At 58.4% G+C, this 20,648-nt stretch overlaps 1 protein-coding gene across 2 annotated transcripts; it reads left to right on the top strand.

Annotated features, from left to right (window-relative positions):
- Positions 1-3,423: 3,423 nt before the first annotated feature.
- Positions 3,424-10,197, top strand: XIRP1 (xin actin binding repeat containing 1). 2 transcript variants are annotated; one of them, XM_042956296.1, is made up of 3 exons: positions 3,424-3,525; positions 6,412-9,736; positions 10,152-10,197. In XM_042956296.1, the coding sequence occupies exons 2-3, from the start codon at positions 6,413-6,415 to the stop codon at positions 10,158-10,160; spliced, it is 3,333 nt and encodes a 1,110-aa protein (XP_042812230.1). In that variant the 5' UTR covers positions 3,424-3,525; position 6,412; the 3' UTR covers positions 10,161-10,197. The 2 variants fall into 2 exon arrangements, with proteins under 2 accessions (XP_042812230.1, XP_042812231.1); XM_042956297.1 differs by lacking the exon at positions 3,424-3,525 and having other exon boundaries at positions 6,330-9,736.
- The last annotated feature ends 10,451 nt before the right edge of the window (positions 10,198-20,648 follow it).

A 20,648-nucleotide genomic window follows, 5' to 3' on the forward strand; every position in this document is an offset into this window, starting at 1 on the left:
CCTCAGTTACTTCTTTAAAGGTCCTGTCTCCAAATACGGTCACATTCTGAGGTCTGGGGGTTAAGGCTTCAGTAATGAATCTGAGGGGGACATAATTCAGCTTCTAACACCCCCCATCTCTTCCCGTCAAGTGCCTCCTTATTTGGGGGAGTCGGTTCACAGGCCGCCTCCTCCGTGAAGCCACCTGGGTACTCCCACTTGGAGTTTGCTTCTCCCTCCCTGGGCCCCTCAACACCAAGCTGGTACCTCTGCCCTCACCGGGTCCATTTCCCACCGCACTGTGGGTCCCATGACAGGTTCCGCGGCCAACGAGCTGCTGCATCCTGGGAATGGTCCGGAACGAAGATCCCGAACTAAGACGCTAGGGTGCAGAGAACCGAGGGACCGTTCGGAGGTCATATAAATAGGAAGCGACAAGCAGGCGATTTGATCCCAGCTGTGTGACACCAGATCCCACGCTCCCCAGACCACGCTCTGCTGCCTCTCACGCGGTAGCCGCATTCCTAGGGCAGGAGGGTGGCGACTCGCCCCTCAAGTCGGCCCTCCCTTGGGGCTGACCCCAGAGCAGAAAACCCCCATTCTGGGTTCTGATGGTTTTATCAAGAGGCTGAGCGGACCTGTCTCCTGAAGGTCTGGAACAGCCAGCCTGGGCTGCTCGGAGCCGTCCCTTGCACCACTGCGTGCTTCCCAGCTAGAGGGAGGCCACGGCCGCCAGCCGGTGCCTGGAAAGGCATTCGTCTTCAGACAGGGAGGACACACTGGGATCTGGGATCTGGAGAAGCTGGGGTGACAGGGATCCAGGGGAAAGCTCAATGAGCTTACTCATTTATTGAGTTTCTAGTGTGCCAGGCACTGCTCTAAATGCACTGTGTGTGTGTGTGTGTGTGTGTGCGCGCGTGTGTGTGCGTGAGAGAGAGAAATGTGTATATTCTTCACAGCAACGCTTCGAGGCCTGCACGAGGATTATCCCCACCTTGTAAATGACGACACTGAGGAACAGAAGGAGCAAGTAACTCGCCAAGGTCACACAGCTGGTGGGTGTCACGGGCAGAATTCGAACTCAGGCAGTCTGCCTTGTAATCATTCCTGGACGCCGCCCCTCCTGAAACTTGCCCCAAGTCGGCCACCAGCCGCTCATCTGAGCCCTGCCACCGCGTGCCAGCTCTGCAGGGAGACCATGAACTTCCGACCAATCCCGCTTGGAGGGAGGGGCTGACGGAGGAGCAGCGGGGCCCCCGGAAGGAGGCACTGGCCCCTGAAAACAAGAGCCTGCCCTCTCCACCCTCCCCGCGAGGCCCCTCCCCCTTGTGACGAAGATCAGTTAATCAGCACAGACATTCAACCTCCGTGTATTTATTTATTTCCAGCCTCATTCCCAGGATGGTTGGAGGAAGCCGCGCAGTGTGGCCACCAAAGATGCTCTGATAAATCGTGCCTTGATGGCCTTGTAATCGACACCTGATGATGTGGCTCAGTGGGATCATTACACATAGGGTGACCAGCTTGTGACGGTGTTCTTGGAGCCTCCCAGCTTTAAAACTGAAAGTTCTTGGGGTGCCTGGGTGGCTCAGTCGGTTAAGCGTCTGCCTTCAACTCAGGTCATGATCTTGTGGTTCGTGAGGTTGAGCCCTGCATCGGGCTGTCTGCTGTCAGCACAGAGCCTGCTTCAGATCCTCTGTCCCCCCTCTCTCTGCCCTTCCCCCCTTGTGTGCACACACTCTCTCTCTCTCAAAAATAAACATTAAAAAAAAAAAGTAAATAAAATAAAACTGAAAGTCCTTTATTCTGGGAACCTCTCAGAGACAGACCCTCATTACACAGGACGCAGCGCACAAAGTCTCCTTGCTAGACTATGGATGTAGCTCGGAGCTTCCTAACAGCCAAGGCAAAGAGGGAAACACGCCCTGTTATGAGATTTTCAGTGTCAGTAGCAGTGCAAAAGAACTTTCCACAAGGACGTGTCCAGTATGTTTCTACGGAGCACTCAAAATGTGGCTCGCGTGTTGGAGTAACTGCATTTTTAATTTTACTTCATTTCACTCCATTTAAACATAAGTAAGAATCCCCCACGGCTAGTGGTGACTACATTGAAAAGCACGGTGTATTTGATAAGAACAAACCAGAGGCTCAGGAAAAGCCTGGGGAGCAGGCAGAGGGGTAGAAAAGGACAGGGGAAGCCAAAAGAGGGAGTGGATGTAAGAGAAGGGGTCCCCAGATGCCCCTCTCTCTGCCCCCAGGTTAGTGCAGCATGACTCACGCTGACTCAGTGGAAAAAGTGAGCAGTGCCTGGATCGCTCCCTGGCACCAGGGGGCATCCAGGATGTCAGAAGGAAGACCTTTTCTGCCAGGTAACAGAATGCACCTGCACGGCCTTAGACCCAGAGCCTGGGCAAAAGGCTTCCTTCATGTGTGCTCTGGATGGTCCCCCTGACACCCCTCACCTTCCTGGTCTAAATGTCAGGATCTCCGGAGCCTGCTAAGCACCTTGGGTTCTGGGAGGCCAAGAAGAGGGAGGCATGACACCCCACCCCCACCCCACCCCCTCACCCCGCTCCAGTCTGTCTGTGACTGGGAAGCTGATGACTCCAGGGTCAGAAATAACCCCACAGTCAGCTCGCCGCGTGCTACCCCTCCCTTTCCCCTCCGTTCCCAGAAAGTCTGGGCCCTGAGTCAGAGGGAAGAGCCCAAAAGTAAACAAGGACCCAGATAATCTGCTATGAAAACCACAGAACCATCCCGCGGAATTCTTTGATAATTCAGGGACCCAGGGAAGAGTCGAAGCCTGGAAATTCAGATGTCTTTCCCCCAATCCAGCTGCACTCCGGACTGTGTAGACGGGTGCTGTGGGGCAGGAAGAGGAAGGAGAAGAGAGAGGAGATCCTTGGCACCGAGGGAATGGGGGAGAAGGAGAGCTGGGCTGACCCCTAGAAGTGTCCAGGCCAGGAGCAGAGGAGGAGAGGGCACAGGCCTGCCCGCAGGAGGCCTCCAGTCCCCTGCACAGTGGACACACACACATCAGCAATGGTCAGAGGCCAGTGTGGAGAAGGGGTGGGGGGGGCAGCACATGGGATTAGGGGCCATCCAGGTGTCAGATGCCCCTCTTTATTCATTCCCTCAAAATAGTCTGGGACACCTGCACCCCACCCCAGAGCTGAGTCACTGACCCCAGTCCTCAGATGCAATTTGAATGAATGAAGCTGTCCCTACTCTCCTTCCCCTCCCAGCAGAAAGGACATGTAACTGATTCCCTGGGATGGAAGGGGAACTTCCACAAGCCCTAAAAATAACTAAGCCACTTCATACTCTGAACTTAGCCTCTCCCCCCCCCCCGCCCCCGCCCCCACCTGGCCCACCCCATCGCCAGCAAGATAAAGGCAGCGGCTAGGGCTGGCAGAGGACAGAGACCCGAGCCAGGGCAGTGAGACGGCATCGAACGAGGCCAGCAGAACAGGACAGGCCGTGAACAAGAAGCCAGACGGGAAAGACAGACCCCCAAGCACCCCCTCAGCCAAGTGGGATCTTCAGGTGAGTCTTTTCCCTGTCTTTCCATGGCAGGCTGGCTCTCTGGGCTGGGATCCCCTCTGGGATGGCTCTCAGGGTAGTGTATATCAGGGGTAGCTCTGAGCAGAGGAAGGAGGTCGTAGGTGAATTGGGAGGGGGGGGGGGTCCTGACATAAAGATTCCATGAGGAAATTAAAGGAGAATTAGCATGAGCCCCATGGCCCGTCTCAGAGTGGCTGCCACAGGCCTGAGTCCCACAGAAGAGACAGGTTCTTACCAGTCTGGCATAATCCAGAAAGGCTTTCAGGAGGAGGTGGCCTGGAGTTGCGATTTTTAAAACACAGGTATGGAGCTCCTCAGGCTTCAGGGTTTCCTCTCAGGGGAGCCCCAGGCAGGCCCAAAGTCTGGAGGAAGGAGGGACCCAAGAGAGATGAGAGGACATGGGGGCTGGAGGGTAGGAAGTAGGCCCAATTCTGCCTAGTGAGGACAAACCCCATGCCCAGCTGTTGTGGGCGAAAGTCTTGGCATATCTGGCACCAGAATATCTTCCCAGGGCTGGCTTGAGCCCAGCTCCCCACATATCATGGCCTAAAGCCTGGGGTGGGAGGCCGACTTTGCCCCAGGCCATGGTCTTGCCCAATAGGAAAGCCCTTGGGACAGATCTGGGGACACAAGGTGGGGAGACCAAATCTGAGTCTTCCCAGATGTTGAGGCCTGTGGAGGCGGCTGAGTCAAGGACAAGCAGACCTGGGAGAAAAGATGGGGTCACCCTGAGAGGCTGGCCCAGCCCTAGGAGGCCAGGCTCTGGGGTTCAGGTCTGACCCTAAGTCTGATAGTCCGGTTCTGATTCCATCCACACCCCACGCCTGTCCCTGCCCTTTAGAAACTTAAGCCCCAGGAGTTTCAGTCCAGGCAGGGGCAGGGGTGAAAGGGCCAGGGGTCAGAAAACCTGCTTCAGATCTTGCCCTATGGAGCCCCTTGGAACAGCTCCTTCCTGTCTTCGGGCCTCAGTTTCTCCACCTAAACAATGAGGGGGTTAGGTTCCTTGACCTCTGAGTGTCCTTAGTTCTGACATCCCTGGACTGATGATTGTAACAATTTGAACCATAGCAGAGATTCTGCAGATTCCTGGGGTCGGCAGTGGGGCGGAATTGGTGACCTATACGTGCCATCTGCTCAGGCCGCACTGGTAGTGACAGGACAGGGAGGCATGGGTGGCCTTTTTTCCCATCAGAACTCAGAAACAAAAGGAACCACCCGGAGCGTGCCCTGAGACTCCGGCTACAGGTTTTGTTCGACGTTTCCCTCCTCGGGGCTCTGATGTCTGGTGGGCATGCCGGATGGCTACCTCAGGAGGAGGGTGACAGGCGGCTCTCAGGCCACCACGTCTTCTGAGGCAGCCACGAAGAGGATGTCCTGCCCCCCACCCGCTGCCTGTGTCCTTGCCCCTCCCCCCACCCCCAGGCCCCAGCCCTGGTCGTCCTGCAGGCCAGGGGCCTGATATCCGCTCAGGAGGAGGGGGCAGGATCAGGGAGCCCCGGGCAGAGAAGATGAGGTGGGTGACGGAGCCCAGGGGCCCAGTGGCGAGCCTGAGCCTCCCGCCAGAGCCCAGGGCCATGCCGAGGCCAGGACCTCCGCTATATTTAGCACGAGTGTGCGGCTGAGCAGTGGGTCAGGGGCAGCGGGAGGGGGGACGTGCTTCTCATTCTTTCCCTACTGGCCTCTGAGGACTGTCAGTACACCTGTCACAAGACAGATAAGACACACAGAGGACAGAGACCAGAGAAGGGCTGGAGGGGTGAGAGGCCGTGGGGAGGTGGGGGGGGGGGGGCGCTAGGGGGAAGCAGTGCCTTGGGGGAAGCTGACTGATGTGAAAGGGGGAGAAAGAGAAGTACAGGAGTTTGGGGCCGGCTGTGTGCAGCTGGGCACGAGTCTGTGTGAGCAAGGGCAGGCTGTCTCTGCAGTAAGCCCTCAGTCCGCTGCCCTCCCTCCCTGTGGGTGTCACCCCCATGCTCTCCTAGGGGTGCCTGTGGGGGAACAGAGGGACCACAGCCAGGAAGACAGCTTCGCGCCCCCTCCCCTCCTATTTCTTGGGAGCTAGGCCCCCAAAAGGGTCTAGGAGCACCGAACTCATTAGCAAAGCTCTGACTGTCTCTATGCCTCAGTTTCCTCGTCTTTAATTGTGAGTGGCTGGGCTAGAAGACCCTCGAGATTGAGGTCCCCCTAAGCTCAGACCTTCTGAGTCTCGGGGTATGGCACAGAAAGCCCTTACCTGGGATTCAGGATCTGGTCCTGCGGAACCGTGAGGTATCTGGTGAACACCTCCGCCTCACGGAGCCCCCCGGCCGCTTCTGCTGTAGCACAGGCCCCAGGCCCCAGGTGGGGCCTGGAAGGGCCGAGAGTGAATGGAGAGCCAAGAGGTTAAAGGCTGGGCAGGGCTCCCGTGAGAGTGGCGACTGCGCCCTCTGGTGTTGCGAAAGGGAATTTCTTCTCCCTGGGAAGGAGTCCCCAGTTTAGGGACCTGCCTGCCTCTCCCGGACTGGGACCGTAGGTCAGGATTCACCTGGCAGCTCACGCGGGAAAAACGGACTAGGGTAAAGGAAGGCGAGGAGGGGGCGTGTCCAGTTTGCATCCCTTACAGGGCTACAGGACAGAGTTTCACGGCCACTAGGGCCCCGCCTGCTTCCTAGCAACCCGGGTAATTCTGGGAAAGCAGAAGCTTTGCCCGAAGTTCAAGCCTTGTCACACGCCAGCCGTGCAGGGGGTGGCGCGATACCCCGGTGAGGTCTGGAGAGGAGGGGGGTCCCTAAACACAGGTCAACGCAGGACTGCTCTGCCCCTTGGCCCCGCCCACTGTGACTTCTCCCAGCTCCCGGCCCTTTCCTCATCTCTGCCCCTTCTCCTCCGAAGGATGGTCAAAGCCCAGACGCAGGCAGCCCCCACGCCGGCCACTCCGATGGCAGCTGCAGAAGACCTGCCCCTCCCCGCACCCCCAGGCCCGGAGGATCTGCCGCCACCGCCCCCCAAGGAGTCCTTCTCCAAGTTCCACCAGCAGAGGCAAGCCAGCGAGCTCCGCCGCCTGTACAGGCACATCCACCCTGAGCTCCGCAAGAATCTGGCCGAGGCTGTGGCTGAGGACCTGGCCGAGGTCCTGGACTCTGAGGAGCCCACCGAGGGTGACGTCCAGTGTATGCGCTGGATCTTCGAGAACTGGCGGCTGGACGCCATTGGGGACCGTGAGAGGCCGCCTGCCAGGGAGCCCGTGTCGGGCGGGGACGTCCAGGGTACCTCCCGCAAATTTGAGGAAGGCTCCTTTGCCAACAGCACAGACCAGCAGCCTGCAGGACCCCCGCCATCCGGAGGGGACGTTCGTGCGGCCCGCCGGCTGTTTGAGACAAAGCCGCTGGATGAGCTGACCGGCCAGGCCGAGGCGCCGGAGGCCCCGGTGAGGGAGCCCGAAGCCAGCGGGGATGTCCAGGGTACCAGGATGCTCTTTGAGACGCGGCCGCTGGACCGCCTGGGCTCCCGCCCCTCCATCCAGGAGCAGAGCCCCCTGGAGCTGCGCTCAGAGATCCAGGAGCTGAAGGGCGATGTGAAAAAGACAGTGAAGCTGTTCCAGACAGAGCCGCTGTGTGCCATCCAGGACGCAGAGGGTGCCATCCACGAGGTCAAGGCTGCGTGCCGGGAGGAGATCCAAAGCAACGCGGTGAGGTCTGCCCGCTGGCTCTTCGAAACGCAGCCTCTGGACGCCATCAACAGGGACCCCAGCCAGGTGCGGGTAATCCGGGGGATCTCCCTGGAGGAGGGGGCCCGGCCTGACGTCAGCGCAACCCGCTGGATCTTTGAGACACAACCCCTGGACGCGATTCGGGAGATCTTGGTGGACGAGAAAGACTTCCAGCCATCCCCAGACCTTATGCCTCCTGGTCCAGACGTCCAGCAACAGAAGCATTTGTTTGAGACCCGAGCATTAGACACTCTCAAGGGGGACGAGGAGTCTGGGGCACGGCCCCCACCCAAAGAGGAAGTAGTCCCTGGCGATGTCCGTTCTACCCTGTGGCTATTTGAGATGAAGCCCCTGGACACTCCTAGAGACAAGGTCCAAGTGGGTCACCTGCAGCGAGTGGGTCCCCGGGAGCAGGAGGGGCTCACGTCTGAGCATCTATGCAGTGATGGCTCCTCGGCTCTGTCCCTCTCTCAGAGTGCTCCCCAGAGGGATGGGGTGAAGGGGGACGTGAAGGCCTTCAAGAACCTTTTTGAGACCCTTCCCCTGGACAGCATTGGGCAAGGTGAGCCTTCGGCCCATGGGAATGTGAGCAGAGCCGAAGGAATGGATTCTGCTGGGCAGTCCCAGGACATAGGGTCCCCGGTGTATGCCATGCAGGATGGCAAAGGCCACCTCCATGCCCTGACCTCTGTCAGCAGAGAGCAGATAGTTGGAGGCGACGTGCAGGGCTACAGGTGGATGTTTGAGACACAGCCCCTGGACCAGCTAGGCAGAAGCCCCAGTACCGTGGACGTGGTGCGGGGTATCACCCGGCAGGAAGTGGTGGCCGGAGATGTAGGCACGGCCCGGTGGCTCTTTGAGACCCAGCCCCTGGAGGTCATCCACCAGCGGGAACGGGAAGAACGCCAGGAAGAAGAAGGAAAGGGTCAGGCAGGTCCCCAGCCTGAGGCACTCCCAAAAGGTGATGTGCGGACCATCCGGTGGTTGTTTGAGACCTGCCCGATGAGTGAGTTGGCAGAGAAGCAGGGGTCAGAGGTCACAGACCCCACAACGGAGGCCGAGGCTCGGTCCTGCACCTGGATGTTTGCACCCCAACCCCTGGACAGGCCAGAAGGCTCCAGGGAGCGGCACCTGCAGGTCAGCCAGATGCAGGCTGGGGCCGGACAGACAGACGGGCATGTCTTTGAAACGGAGCCTCTGCAGGCCTCGGGCCGTCCCTGTGGAAGAGGGCCTGTGCGCTACTGCAGCCGCGTGGAGATCCCTTCGGGGCAAGTGTCTCGGCAGAAGGAGGTCTTCCAGGCCCTGGAGGCAGGCAAGGGGGAAGACCAGGGGCCCAGAGTACTCCCCGAGCCCATCCCTGTGGGCTCTGTGCACAAGTTCACCTGGCTCTTTGAGAACTGTCCCATGGGCTCCCTGGCGGCCGAGAGCGTCCGAGGGGGCAACCTCCGGGAGGAGCAGCCCACGGGCCCCTCAGGCAACAAGGCGCTGGAGAGGCAGGAGACTGCGGCTGAGGGCACCCTGAAGGCTTTGCACACTGTGCCTGGCATCCTGCACCATGGAGGCATCCTCATGGAGGCCCGGGGGCCAGGGGAGCTCTGCCTGGCCAGGTACGTGCTCCCAGGCCCAGGGCAGGGGGCACCCCACGTACGGAAGGAGGAGCTGGTGTCTGGCGAGCTTCCCAGGATTGTTCGCCAGGTGCTGCGCCGGCCAGATGTGGACCAGCAGGGGCTGCTCGTTCAGGAGGACCCGGCGGGCCGGCTGCATCTGAAGCCACTGAGGCTGCCAGCTCCAGGCGGCAGCGGGGATGTCGAAGACGTGGATCCCGAGTTCCAGCAGCTGCTGGCTTGTGGCCTGGGGGCCTCAGTCTCGAGGACCGGGCTGGTGATGCAGGAGACTGAGCAGGGGCTGGTCTCGCTGACCGCCTACTCCCTGCAGCCCCGGCTGACCGGCAGGGCCCCTGAGAGGGGCAGCGTGCAGCTGCTGGCCAGCTGCATCGACAAAGGAGACCTAAGCGGCCTGCACAGTCTGCGGTGGGAACCACCAGCTGATCCAGGTTCCGTGCCCCCCAGCGAGGGGGCCCAGAAGCTGCCCCCAGCTGAGAACATCATCCATGTGCCCCCTCTGGACCCCAGCATGGCGATGGGGCATCTGAGAGGCCCGGGGAAGGCAGTCCCTCTGGCTGGGGAAGGGAAGCGGGAAGACAGCCACAGTGGACACAAAGGGATAGCAGCTGTGGGAGAGTCGGAAGCAACCACAGCTAGGCCTCTGGGGCCTGGGGCCCCAGACCTCCGGGCCGCCATGCAAAATCTGCGGCTGGCCACCGCCGAGGCCCAAAGCCTGCACCAGCACGTTCTGAGCAAGCACAAGCAAGCCTCCACCCCTGGAGCCACCTCCGCACCCTGTCAGGATGGTCGGCGGCAGGCATCGGCTGCGGCCACCGTGGCTGCCCAGAGCAACGCTGGGCCTAAGGCTGGAGGTGACCCCAGGATCCCAGCAGCCCCCAGAAAGGTCAGTGGGGAACAGGAAGCACTGCCCGGAGGGCTGCCGGGGGGGTGGGTGACTATTCAGGATGGCGTCTACACTGCTCACCCCGTGAGGACCTTTGACCCATCAAGGGGTGTCCAGCCTTCCGAAAGAGAGCTCCCACAGAAGGGCGGGGATGCTGCCCCCTCGGCCCAGGCTCCAAGCCCACTCCAGGAAGGGCCAAGGCAGAGTCGGGGGCCTGGGTGGGAGGAGCCTGGGGGCTGCACACAGACGGCCTGGGGATCTCCAGAGAAGGCAACGGCAAGAGTCGGCCCAGGAGGCCTCCAAGCTGCAAAGGTTGCCTCTTCAGCCCACCACACTCTGGCCTCTGGGCCTCGGCCTGCAGGTGCCAGCCTGCACTCCCATAATGCCTCTGTTCCTCCTCCTCCTCTTCTCTCAGCTGCTGTGACAGGACCCGACTTCGCAGCCCAAGCCCGCCGCGATGAGGACTGTATCCAGCAGGACTCCGAGGCCCTGCGGGCCCCCCTTCTCCACTCCCACAGCAGCCCTGCCAGCCAGAGAAGCCATGGGGACGCACAGACAAAGACCCCAAACCCGGAGCCCAAAATTCCCCGGAGGAAGAAACCTCAGCTGCCTCCCAAACCCGCACACCTAAGCCAGATCCCCCCTCCCCAGTGGCTGCCCAAGCCCTCAGCTCTGTCTCCCAGCTCCTCCAGAGAAGCCGGGCAAGGAGACTACAAGCCAGGTGAGAGAAACGCAGCCATCGGCGGGCCAGCCCACGTCCCCACCACCGCCAGCCAGGGATGCACGCGTCCGGCTGGAGGCTCCAGAGAACAGAGCCGGCCCAGCCCCCAACATGGCCCCGGCGCCACGGCTTCCAGATCCACCAAGAGCCAGGCTGCAGGCAGCAACGCCCAGAGCGCTGAGCCCCGCAAGCTCTCAGCTCTCCACGGTCACCCCACCTCACCGCTGCAGGGTCCCAGCCCCGCAGGAGAGAGGCCCGAGGCAGATTCCCAGCAAGGGGCCTCTGAGAACGCGGGGCTTCTGCAGGGAAGCCAGCAAGAGCTCCAGGGTCTCCTGAGCCAGGTGCAAGCCCTGGAGAAGGAGGCGGCGAGCAGTGTGGACGTGCGGGCGCTGAGGAGGCTCTTTGAAACCGTGCCCCAGCTGGGAGTGGCTCCTCGGGCTCGTGCTGCCCCCCAAAAGCCTGAGGCCTCAGTGGTGCAGGCCTTTGGGGAACTGACAAAGGTCGGCACAGAGGTGGCCCGGCTGAGGGAACAGACCCTGGCCAGGCTGCTGGACATTGAGGAGGCTATACACAAGGCCTTGAGCTCCATGTCTGGCCTCCAGCCTGAGACAAACACCAAGGGCCAGTCGCAAGGACCCCTGGAGGACCACGGTGCCCGCGAGATTGGTAACACGGACAGGAGGAAAGCCGGACCTAACTGCTCAGGCCGGGAGGTCAGAGGGCAGACTGCAGTCAAGAACCAAACCCAGGATGCATGCCCAAACCCAGATGCTCTGGACTCTGAGGTCCAGAGTCAGGCCAAGGTCAGAAATCACGCAGAGGCCGGGGGTCAATCAGCCCCAGTGGTTCCTTCTACCAGGAGGCCAGAGACATTGAGAGAAGACTCGGGCCTCCCTGGGGTCTTCCCTTCCAGCCGAGATTCATCTTGCTCCCCGACCTTCATCTCCACTGAGTCAGCCACAAGGAAGCTTCCAGAGGCTCCCAGCCCCAGGGCCACTCACCTGGCACGGGATGTGGGCCAGGCCCAGCTCCACCAGAAGGGTTTCCAAGACAAGGCTGGAAAGAAGGAGGTCACCCAGTGCTCTGGGCAGCCGGAGCCCGCCCCTGCCTCCTTAGGAAGCCCCCTGCCCGCCGGGCAGAGAGGCATTCTGGAGCTGCAGACTGGACCGGACGGCCCCCAGTGCTATGGAGCCACAAGAACGGCTACTCAGCAGTACGAAGGGGTGGACCATTGCAGGAACCCGGCCCTCCAGCCCTCCACCAGGGTCACGGAGGAGGCAGAGCTGCCCAGGGCCCCAGGACCCCACCTCGAGCTCCACGCTTCCCCCTTGCTCAGGCAGTTTCTGCACAGCCCAGCCAGGCTCAGCGGGGGCCTGGCAGAGGCTGGCAGGGTGCGTGCCCCCTGCGGCCACTCCCAGCCCGAAGCCCAGTGAGCCCCTGAGCCTCTACCATAGCCTCCGACCCGCACTGGGGGGCTTCCCTCCGGGGCCCCAGGACCGAGGCGGGTGCCGACCTCCTTGCACACCTGAGGCAGGACCGAGAAGAAAGGGCATCTTCGGAGACCTGTGGGAGGTTTCCGTTTCCTCCGCTCCATCAGTAGGCCCAATTCTTGCAAAGGGAAGAAAGGTTGGGAAGAGGCCCACCAAGTGGCACGGACATGGGAGTGGCACGGGGGCCGGTCGCTGCTTCTGGAGGACGGAACATGGACAGACGCACCTGCTTCTCCCACAAGCCCGCCCGTCCGCATGAGTCTGCAGGCCTGATGCGGAGCCCCTGAGTGATCCTCCCCCCTCGGCCGTTCTTTCTTTTATTATGAGCCAAAATGTTCTCAGCCCTCTGCTCCTTGATTCTTGGAGAAGACAGGGCCAGCTGGGCAACAGGACCGGTTGCTGTTCAGGACTGGCCTGAGGGCTCCAGAAGGGCCCTGTTGCAGCCCTCTCGTCACTATCTCCCTCATTCAGCGGCTCATCCCGGCAGCCCAAAGATCACACACAAGAGGCTCAGCAATCAGCCGTGTCCGTAAAACCAAATGTACTGCCTCTCTGCCCCCACCACCCTTCACTCTGTACCCCAGACGGAAACGATACAGTCGGAATAAACGCAAGTTTTATTCTGTCGTCTGCGTGCGTCCATCTGACGGTTTGCGCGTCTGCCCCAGAGTCTGGGTTCCCGCCGTGGGGGGAAAACAGCCACGACCTCCGCATGCCCCATTTTCCTGGCAATAGCAAGGTTGGAAGGCTCTGAAAAGCCACCCCTTCTTCCACCATCTTGGCTGGGAAACAGAGGCCCCGCACACTTGCTCCCCTCCCCCCTTCCCCAGCCCATACATACACTGCTTCCCCTCTACCTCTGGTCTTTCTCGGACATCATCCTGGAGTGGAATCTGACCAGAATCCTGCTCCAGAGTGGGAAAGCAGCCCGGTCAGGCCTGGGAAGGAGGGAGGGTCTCACCGCAGGAGAACTCTAGTGGCCAAGATGGCTGGGCCCTCTCCCCTGCTCAGACCAGGTGCTGTGTGCAGAGCAGGGGCTCCTGGGAAGGGGAGTGCCTGGAGATTGGCCTGGAAAACCAGAATGACTTAGTGCAGGGCCCTTGGCACTCTTTCAAAAAGTACCGAGCGCCTGTTGCACTCAGGTGAGGTCTTATGGGGTCATGCTCGCAGGGAACTGACCCTGTAGAATGAGGAGACAGAGAGACCATGAATAGACAGGAAAAACCAGATCAGGAGTAAGGGCAATGCACCTGACTAGGCCACTCTCCCACTCTAGGGGAGGAGTCTTAAAATATGGTGATGTGACAATAACAGGTGATTGCCTTAGAGGACGTGGCCAAGGTAAACCTCTCTAAGGGGGAAAAACTCACCTGGGATCTAAATAACAAAGAGCCACATATGTGAAAATCCAGGGGAGGTGCACGCTAGGCAGAGGGAAGAGCACACAGAAAAATCCAGAGATGGGGACAAGTTTAGCTCCTGAATTTCCTGGATACCCCTCCGTCCACCCGCCTCCCCCTACATCCTGCCCCCCACAAGGTTATGTGGGAACTTGTCCACACGTTGCTTCAGTTGAGCAGGTAGGCTCCTAGCCTCCCGCCAGCCCTGGATTCAGCCCTCTACACCTGTCACAGCTCCGGTATTACCTGCTCTTCTCATATGGTGAGTTCCCCTGGGGCAGCAGAGCTCTGAACCGGAAAGAGCCAGTCCCGTGGAAGACAGCGGTGTGTGGGAACAATTAAGATAGCAGATCTACCCACTTGGGACTAAAATCTACATCCCTCTGGGTTCCTGGCCACATGTCCCTCTCCTCTGCCCTCTGTGCAGTCTCACTTGATGACAGCAGCTTACAGCAGGACCGTTCTCATTTTTCTCATCTGAAAAGCGGGTGTGATTACGGTACCTCGTCTTGTGACGATGAAGCAGATTATTATGTGTACAGGGCTTGGAGCTATGCCTAGCATCTTGGAACTCAAAGATGTCCATTTGTAGTGTTATTGGTAACCATTAGTTTCAATGTATCTTTCTCAGCTCCAGGTGGAGGGCTGTCTTGTTCATCTCAGTATCACTGCTGCTTATCAAAAGTGCATAGAAGGCACGCTGTAGATGTCAAACAAGTGATGCAAAGACGAATGAAATGATGAAGTGAAGTCAGTGATTCGCCCAGCTAACATTTGTCGAGCCCCTGCTTCGTGCCAGGTTCCATTCAGGATGCTGAGAATAGAGATGAACAAGGCAGAATTTATCCCTGACTTCATGGAACTTGGGCTTAAAGAGGGAAGACAATATATTAGAAGGAGATAATATCAGATATTGTGAAGGAAATAAAAACAAGGTCAGCCCACGAGAAGAGGAATGGCTGTTACTTTAACTTGGGTGGTCAAGGGCAAGCATCTCTGCGGAGGTGCTTAATGACTTTGGAGCCGGGCCCAACGACTGGAGGTGGCAGCCTAAGGGGACGGGCGGGTGGGCGGTGAGCACGCCTGCGGCAGCGGGCACCTAGGAGAGTAGCGGCCTCTCGGCGAGGCCTCGCCCGCCGGAGCCCGGCACACCTGCCGCCACACCTGCCGCCGAGCCCGAGGCTCCGCCTCTCCTCCTGGCCGGAGTGGGCGGGGCTAGAGATGGGGCGGGACCGGAGGCCGAACGCGCGCAACCCAGAGCCCGCCCCCGGAGCGGGGCGGGGCAGGCTGGGGGGCGGGGCGTCTTCCCACCCGCCGTCGCCAAGGTGATGATGACGTCACCCGGGCCGCCGGGTTCGGGACGTTCCGGCGGCCGCCGCCGTTGCCCGGAAACGCCGGGCAGGCGCGCAGCCAGAGGCCGGCTCCTCGCGGCAGACGCTGGACGCCAGGACGCGCCGTCCCGGCCGGCCCTCGCTCGGAGCCTCCCTCCGGGATTCCTGGCGGGTGCGGGTTCCGGTCCTCACCCAAGTCGCGGCCCCACCCGGGGCCGACCTGCGGGGCAGGGCGCCTCCTCCCTTCTCGTCACTGCCCTTCGCTGCCAGCACCCTGCCTTGGGCCACCTCATTCCCCCCTTTCCCGAGCCACTGCCGTAGTCCGCCAGGTGGTCCTCCTTGCTTCCCCCTGTCTGTCCTAACAATCTGTCATCCACCCGGCAGCCAAAACTCTTGAGAGTTTACCAGATAGAGTCGCTTTCCTGTAAATACCCTCCAGTGGCTTCCCAGCTCATTCAGTCTTAAATCTAAGTCTTCTCTGCCTTTAGGACCAAAATGACTGCCTCTCTGTCTTCCTGTCCCAACTCCTTTACCCCCACTCTCCTCCTTACCCACAGCTCCCTAGTTACAGGGCCTTCTTGACCTTCACAGAATCCTTACAAAACTGATTCCTGCCTCAGGGCCTTTGCACTCGCTGCACCCTCTGCCTTGAAGTCTCTTCTTTCAGCTCTTGAGTGGCTGGGCTCCTTCTCACTCAGATCGCATTCAGATGTTTCTCCAGAAAGGCCTTCTTGATCTAGCCCTCTCCTGCCCATTGCCCCTGCCCCGCCATCTAAAGAGGCCTTCCAAAAAGTTACCATGCTATTTTATGTTTGCATGAAGACCTGTCGATATGAAATTATCTTGCTCACGTATTCGCTTATTGTCAGTGTTCTCAATACTATTCCTGCATAGCAAGTCACCTCAACCTTAGTGGTTTAAACAACCATTTTGTAATACTCGTGAATCGGACAGAACACAGTGCGGATGGCTTGTCTCTGTACCGTGACGTATGGGCCCTCAGTTGAGAAGACTCGAAGGCTGGGGTAATTTAATAGCGAGTGCCTGGAAACATCTGAAAACTCATCCACTCGTGTCTGGCCGTTGACGCTGGCCATCGGCTGGGATGGCAGCCGGAACACATTTGCACGGCCTCTCCGTGTGGCCTGGGCTTCCTCCTGGCATGGCAGTCTCGGGTAATTGGACTTTCTACATTTCATCTCAAGGCTCCAGAGGCACGCTTCCCAACTTAACAAGGCAGAAGCTGCATCACCTTGTGTGACCCAGCTTTGGAAATCACACGAAATCAACTCTGCTACATTTTGTTGGTTACAAATGAGTCACAAGTCTGCTTAGACTGAATGCAAGGGGTATTAGATACCGCCTTTTAATGAGGAAGAGGCAAAGTTCTAGAAGAACTTGTGGCCATTTTTGGAAGGTGCTATTTCCACATGGAGTTTTCCCCCACTGGAATATCATCTCCATGACAAACCACTTCTCGTTTATTGTTGCAACCCCTGTGCCTGCCAGAATTGTACAAAAGCACTCTGTAGCTGCCTGATCCATGTTCCAGAGTGAATTAAATGAAGGTTTATCTTTCAAGGAGTCATTGGAGCCCAGATCTTCTTCCTGAAAGTGTATTTCCTGACCCAGCCCTTCATTTTGGCCTGGTCTGCTGTGGAGGAAGCCCACAGCAGTTTGCACTGGAAGATGGGAGTCAAGTACAGTTGTTTGTTTCTTTGGGGGGGGGGGGGGGTTGGTTATTGGAGATTGAGGAAGCCACATGAAGTTCTAGAAATGTTCTCCTGGAGAAGGTGTTGAAACCTCAATCTGATTTTTCTCATTGTAAACTCTGGAAATGCCCAGGTGAGGACTGCAGTTTTGTCCTCTGGGCCCCTGGGAGCAGGAAAGTGACCCAATGGAAATAGAGCTTTGGAGAGGTGCCTGGGGCAACAGAGAGGGGGCTGGAATGCCTCCTAGGAGCGATTGCAGAGATCTGGGCCAGAGGTGACACTGAAGCCACCCACTAGCCTCTAATGGTATGCACATTCTCCCTGCTTTGTTAGTGGTGAAGGACTTTCCTTCTGATCTTCCTGCAGTCCTGAGGCACGAACAGTTTCTCATCTTTGTTTTCTTCTTTTACATGGGAATCAGCCCAGGCTTCTCCCTGCCCCACCCCCAAACATCAATCTGCTGGCTTCCCGAATCTCTCTTCTCCCGCCCTGCCATCTCCACTGTGGCTAAGACTGGGATGTCCTACTGCGGGAATAGCCAGCCCGGTGTCCTACCCAACTCCACTGCCACCTCCAAACCCGAGTCCTCGAGTCCAGCCCTGCCGTCCTGATCAGGGCTGATCAGCCGTCCGATCCTTTCTCCATCCGCTCCCCCACTGATATTCTATCCAGGCTGTGTCACACAGCCCTGGTTTGGCCAGAGGCAGCTTACCCAGTGCACACAGCAGGCAGGGGGTCTGGGGCCCACAATAACTTTTAGGGACCCGTGAAAATGTTTTCACTTCTAAAATCAGATGGGAAACAAAGGACCGTTTTTTTGTTCTCTTTTGTTTATTTTTATTTTATTTTCTAATGTGTGTTTATTTTTGAGAGAGACAGAATGCGAGTGGGTTAGGGGCAGAGAGAGAGGGAGACACAGAATCCTTAGCAGGTTCCAGGCTCTGAGCTGTCAGCACAGAGCCCGATGGAGGGGAGGGGGGGGGGGGCGTTGGCTTGAACCCACAAACGGTGACATATGACCCGAGCCCAAGTCGGATGCTTAACCGACTGAGCCACCGAGGCGCCCCAGGGTAAAAAGGAATTTTTAGGTGGAAGAAATGATCTCAATACTTAACATCACCGGATTCGTCTTTATACCACCACGGTTGTAAAATCTATTTTTAAATACTTATTTTATGGAGGAAGACTCAGCTCTGAGGCCACCTCTTCAAGGAAGGAAAAGCCATCAAGAGTGTCCCTCTTTGACCTCTCAACCTTATGCAGTTTTGTAGCTTGGAAAACCCGAGTGTAGCCTTTCGGTTTAGTGCATCTGTCTTCCGTTAGCACCTGCAAGTCAATGGCCACCGCACCCCCGTCCTCTCCTCCTTGGTACCTGCTCCCGGCCTGTAGCGGACCTGACTCAGAGGCTCAGACTGGGAGCCCCCGGGAGTGGCGATCGGGGCTGGGGTCCGCGTCCGGGGGAGGGCGCGCGCGGGTGCCGGGCTGCCGGCCGCGGGGACGGGGGCGGGGACTCGGCCACACGCCCCTGGCAGCCCCGCCCGTCCCTGATCGGAAGAAGGAAGCTGCCTCCGCGGTTCCCTCTCTTCTTCCCCAAAAGCTCGGCGCTCCTCCTTCCGTCGCGCCCCCTTCCTCCCGCCCTCGCGCCTCCCCCGTTAGATTTCGTACGAAAAAGGGCTGCGGAGAATTCCCAGAAGGTCCCGGATGTGAAGTCACAGGCGTGAGGTCACCGAGCCCGGTTCCAGGAATCAGAAGCTTGGGGGCTGGGGCGGGAAGGAAGCGCCGAAAACCCGGGAGCGAGCGGAGCCGGGGGCGCCGTGGGCGGGGCGCCTGGCTCGGCGGGTCCCACGCCGGCCTGCAGCCGACCCCCGGGGAGGTGCCCCGGCAAAGAGTGCTTCGCTGCTCCCTCGGGCGTAGGAATGCTGGCGAGACAGCAGTGTCCCGGGGTGGCAAGCAAGAGCAGAAAGGCTGATACTGCCTGAGATCAGAGCGGGTGGGGGAACAGGAGCGATACCCGCTGTTGGGGGAGGGGGCGGGGGGGGGGGGTCGGTGTAGGTGGGGGGCGGGGCGCACGGGCACCGGCTGGGCCTTCCCGGTTGGGGGAGCAACTCGACCAGATGAGCCGAACTTTATTTATTTTTTTAATTTTTGCTTTTTTTCAATATGTGAAATTTATTGGCAAATGGGCCTCCAATGAGCAGAATTTTAAAGGGAGCAACCTTTAACGTAAGAATGGCACACGTAGGGATTTACTTGTCCTGCGGACTTGCTCGCAGAGATAAATGCTGAAGGCGGCTTTGGCTGCACGGCTTGCTGAGAGACCAGACGCGCCTGGGAGAGAGTCAGGGGTACCCGCAACCTACAAGCTTGAAGTTCCCATTTACCGGGGCGGGGGAGCCTGGGAGGAGCCAGGCTTTCGGGTGAGCCCGGGGAGGGATCAATGGCCTGAGCGGCTTGTGTGGGTCAGGAGCTCAGGGATGACAGAACTCCCAGAAGTTACTTGGAATCTGTAGCAGAGATGTTTCCAGAGGGAGACAGCTGGAGCGCTTGGAGGGAGAGATTTGAGGAGGGTTTGACAAAAGGGCCCTTTACAGGAGGGTAGCAGAGTGTGGGGAAACCACCAGGACAAAGTACGACCCCTGGACGGGTACAGTGGGGACGTGACCATCCGTAGGTATGAGGGAGAAATGGGGAGGGTTGCCGGTACCTGGAGACAGAGTTCAATGGAGGGGACAGTATCCGGACGTAGGTGATTTCCTCCAAGGAAGGGGGTTTATTTTGGGGATACTCGTTTGGAGGCTGCACCCTGCCAGGAGTGGAGAACTTCGGCGGAGGAGCGTAGGTAGTCCCTGGCAACGCTACACGGAAAACATACATCCTGACCTCACTCTCCTCCCTCTGAACTCATGTCTGTGTTGGCCAGTGGTCAAACCCCATGGAAAGGCAGACAGTTCATTCCCCGGGCGCAGAGCTGGGAGGAGAAGGGTGGAGAGAGGGTCTGGGGCAGCAAACGGGAAGCACAGAACCGGGCCCTGGGGTCCGTGGTGAGCACCGCTGGGCAAGGCCGTGGCTGGAGAAGGGGCTGCTTAGGGACAAAGGTTGCTGCCCCTGAGCCTTCTGACATGTAGAGATTGAGAGAGAAAATAGAACGGGAAAGGACCGTCCAAAGCTACATTGATTGAGACAGGGGAACCAAGAAGGCCGTGCTCCTGGCCAAGTGGCACCAGTGTGTCACCAGAAAGAGGAAGGGAGAGAGTCCAGGAGCTGGGACATGCTCCCCAGGGGTCAAGTAGAATGAGGGGTATATATGTGTGGGGTGTGTGTGTGTGTGTGTGTGTGTGAATAATGTACACAGACTGCTTCTAGAAAAAGACAAAAAGAAAAAGCCCTGTTAATACTGCCTCTAGTAGAGACCCAAGGTAGGCAGAGACAATGAGGCCCAGCTTTTTATTTTCTTCCATTTTGGATATTTTTAACAAAGTACATGTATGGCTTCTATCAAAGGGAAGAAAATACAATTTTATTTTATTTTTTTAAAGAATCTCTCATGGCAGGAGAGAGATAATTTTACAGAAAGAGCAGATCCACAGTTCTCCAATAAACTGGAAGATGGTCTTGGGGTAGCCTTGGGATTTGAAGAGAACTGACCTGGCGTCTGCGAGGGTGTTATTGGAAGGATCCCCTCCCTGTCAGTCCAGCCACCACCTTTGGGAGCAGGGACCTCGGAAATGTGTTTGAACTATGTTCTGTTGGTGCTGTCGTCCCCTCAGTTACTTGCCCTAACCCCGCTCTGCACAATCCAAGACTTCAGGAGAACTTAATCCTTCCCGTTCTAGTGTCTTTTTAATAATTGTACATGTCATGCTTCAAGTATTTTCAATCTTGTAGGTTAAAAATAAACGAATAAATAAATAAATCCCCTGCCTTGGAAGGAGCCACACGAGCTTGGATGTTGTCGTTTTGGAACTGAGTGATGCCTCATCATTCTCCCTCTGCTGAAGCTGGGCTTGGATAAGGTAGTTCTTCCCGGCACAGCACAGAATCCTGGGGATTAGAAGCATCCCCTGCCCCCCCAGCCCCAGTTCAGAATCAGCTCCGAGTGGATATTACTTCAGGATTGGGCATTGATTCTGATTCCCATCGCAGATCCTGAGGACAGGGACCCAGTTCAGGGTCCCAGCGGAACCAGCCCTGAAGAGCCTTCGGCCAACTTCAGGAAGCTTCTCCTAGCACTTGGAGGGGTGTCTGTGGGAGGGGTGAC

This window comes from Panthera tigris, chromosome C2 (genome assembly GCF_018350195.1).
Source record: "Panthera tigris isolate Pti1 chromosome C2, P.tigris_Pti1_mat1.1, whole genome shotgun sequence".
Classification (NCBI taxonomy): Eukaryota; Metazoa; Chordata; class Mammalia; order Carnivora; family Felidae; genus Panthera; species Panthera tigris.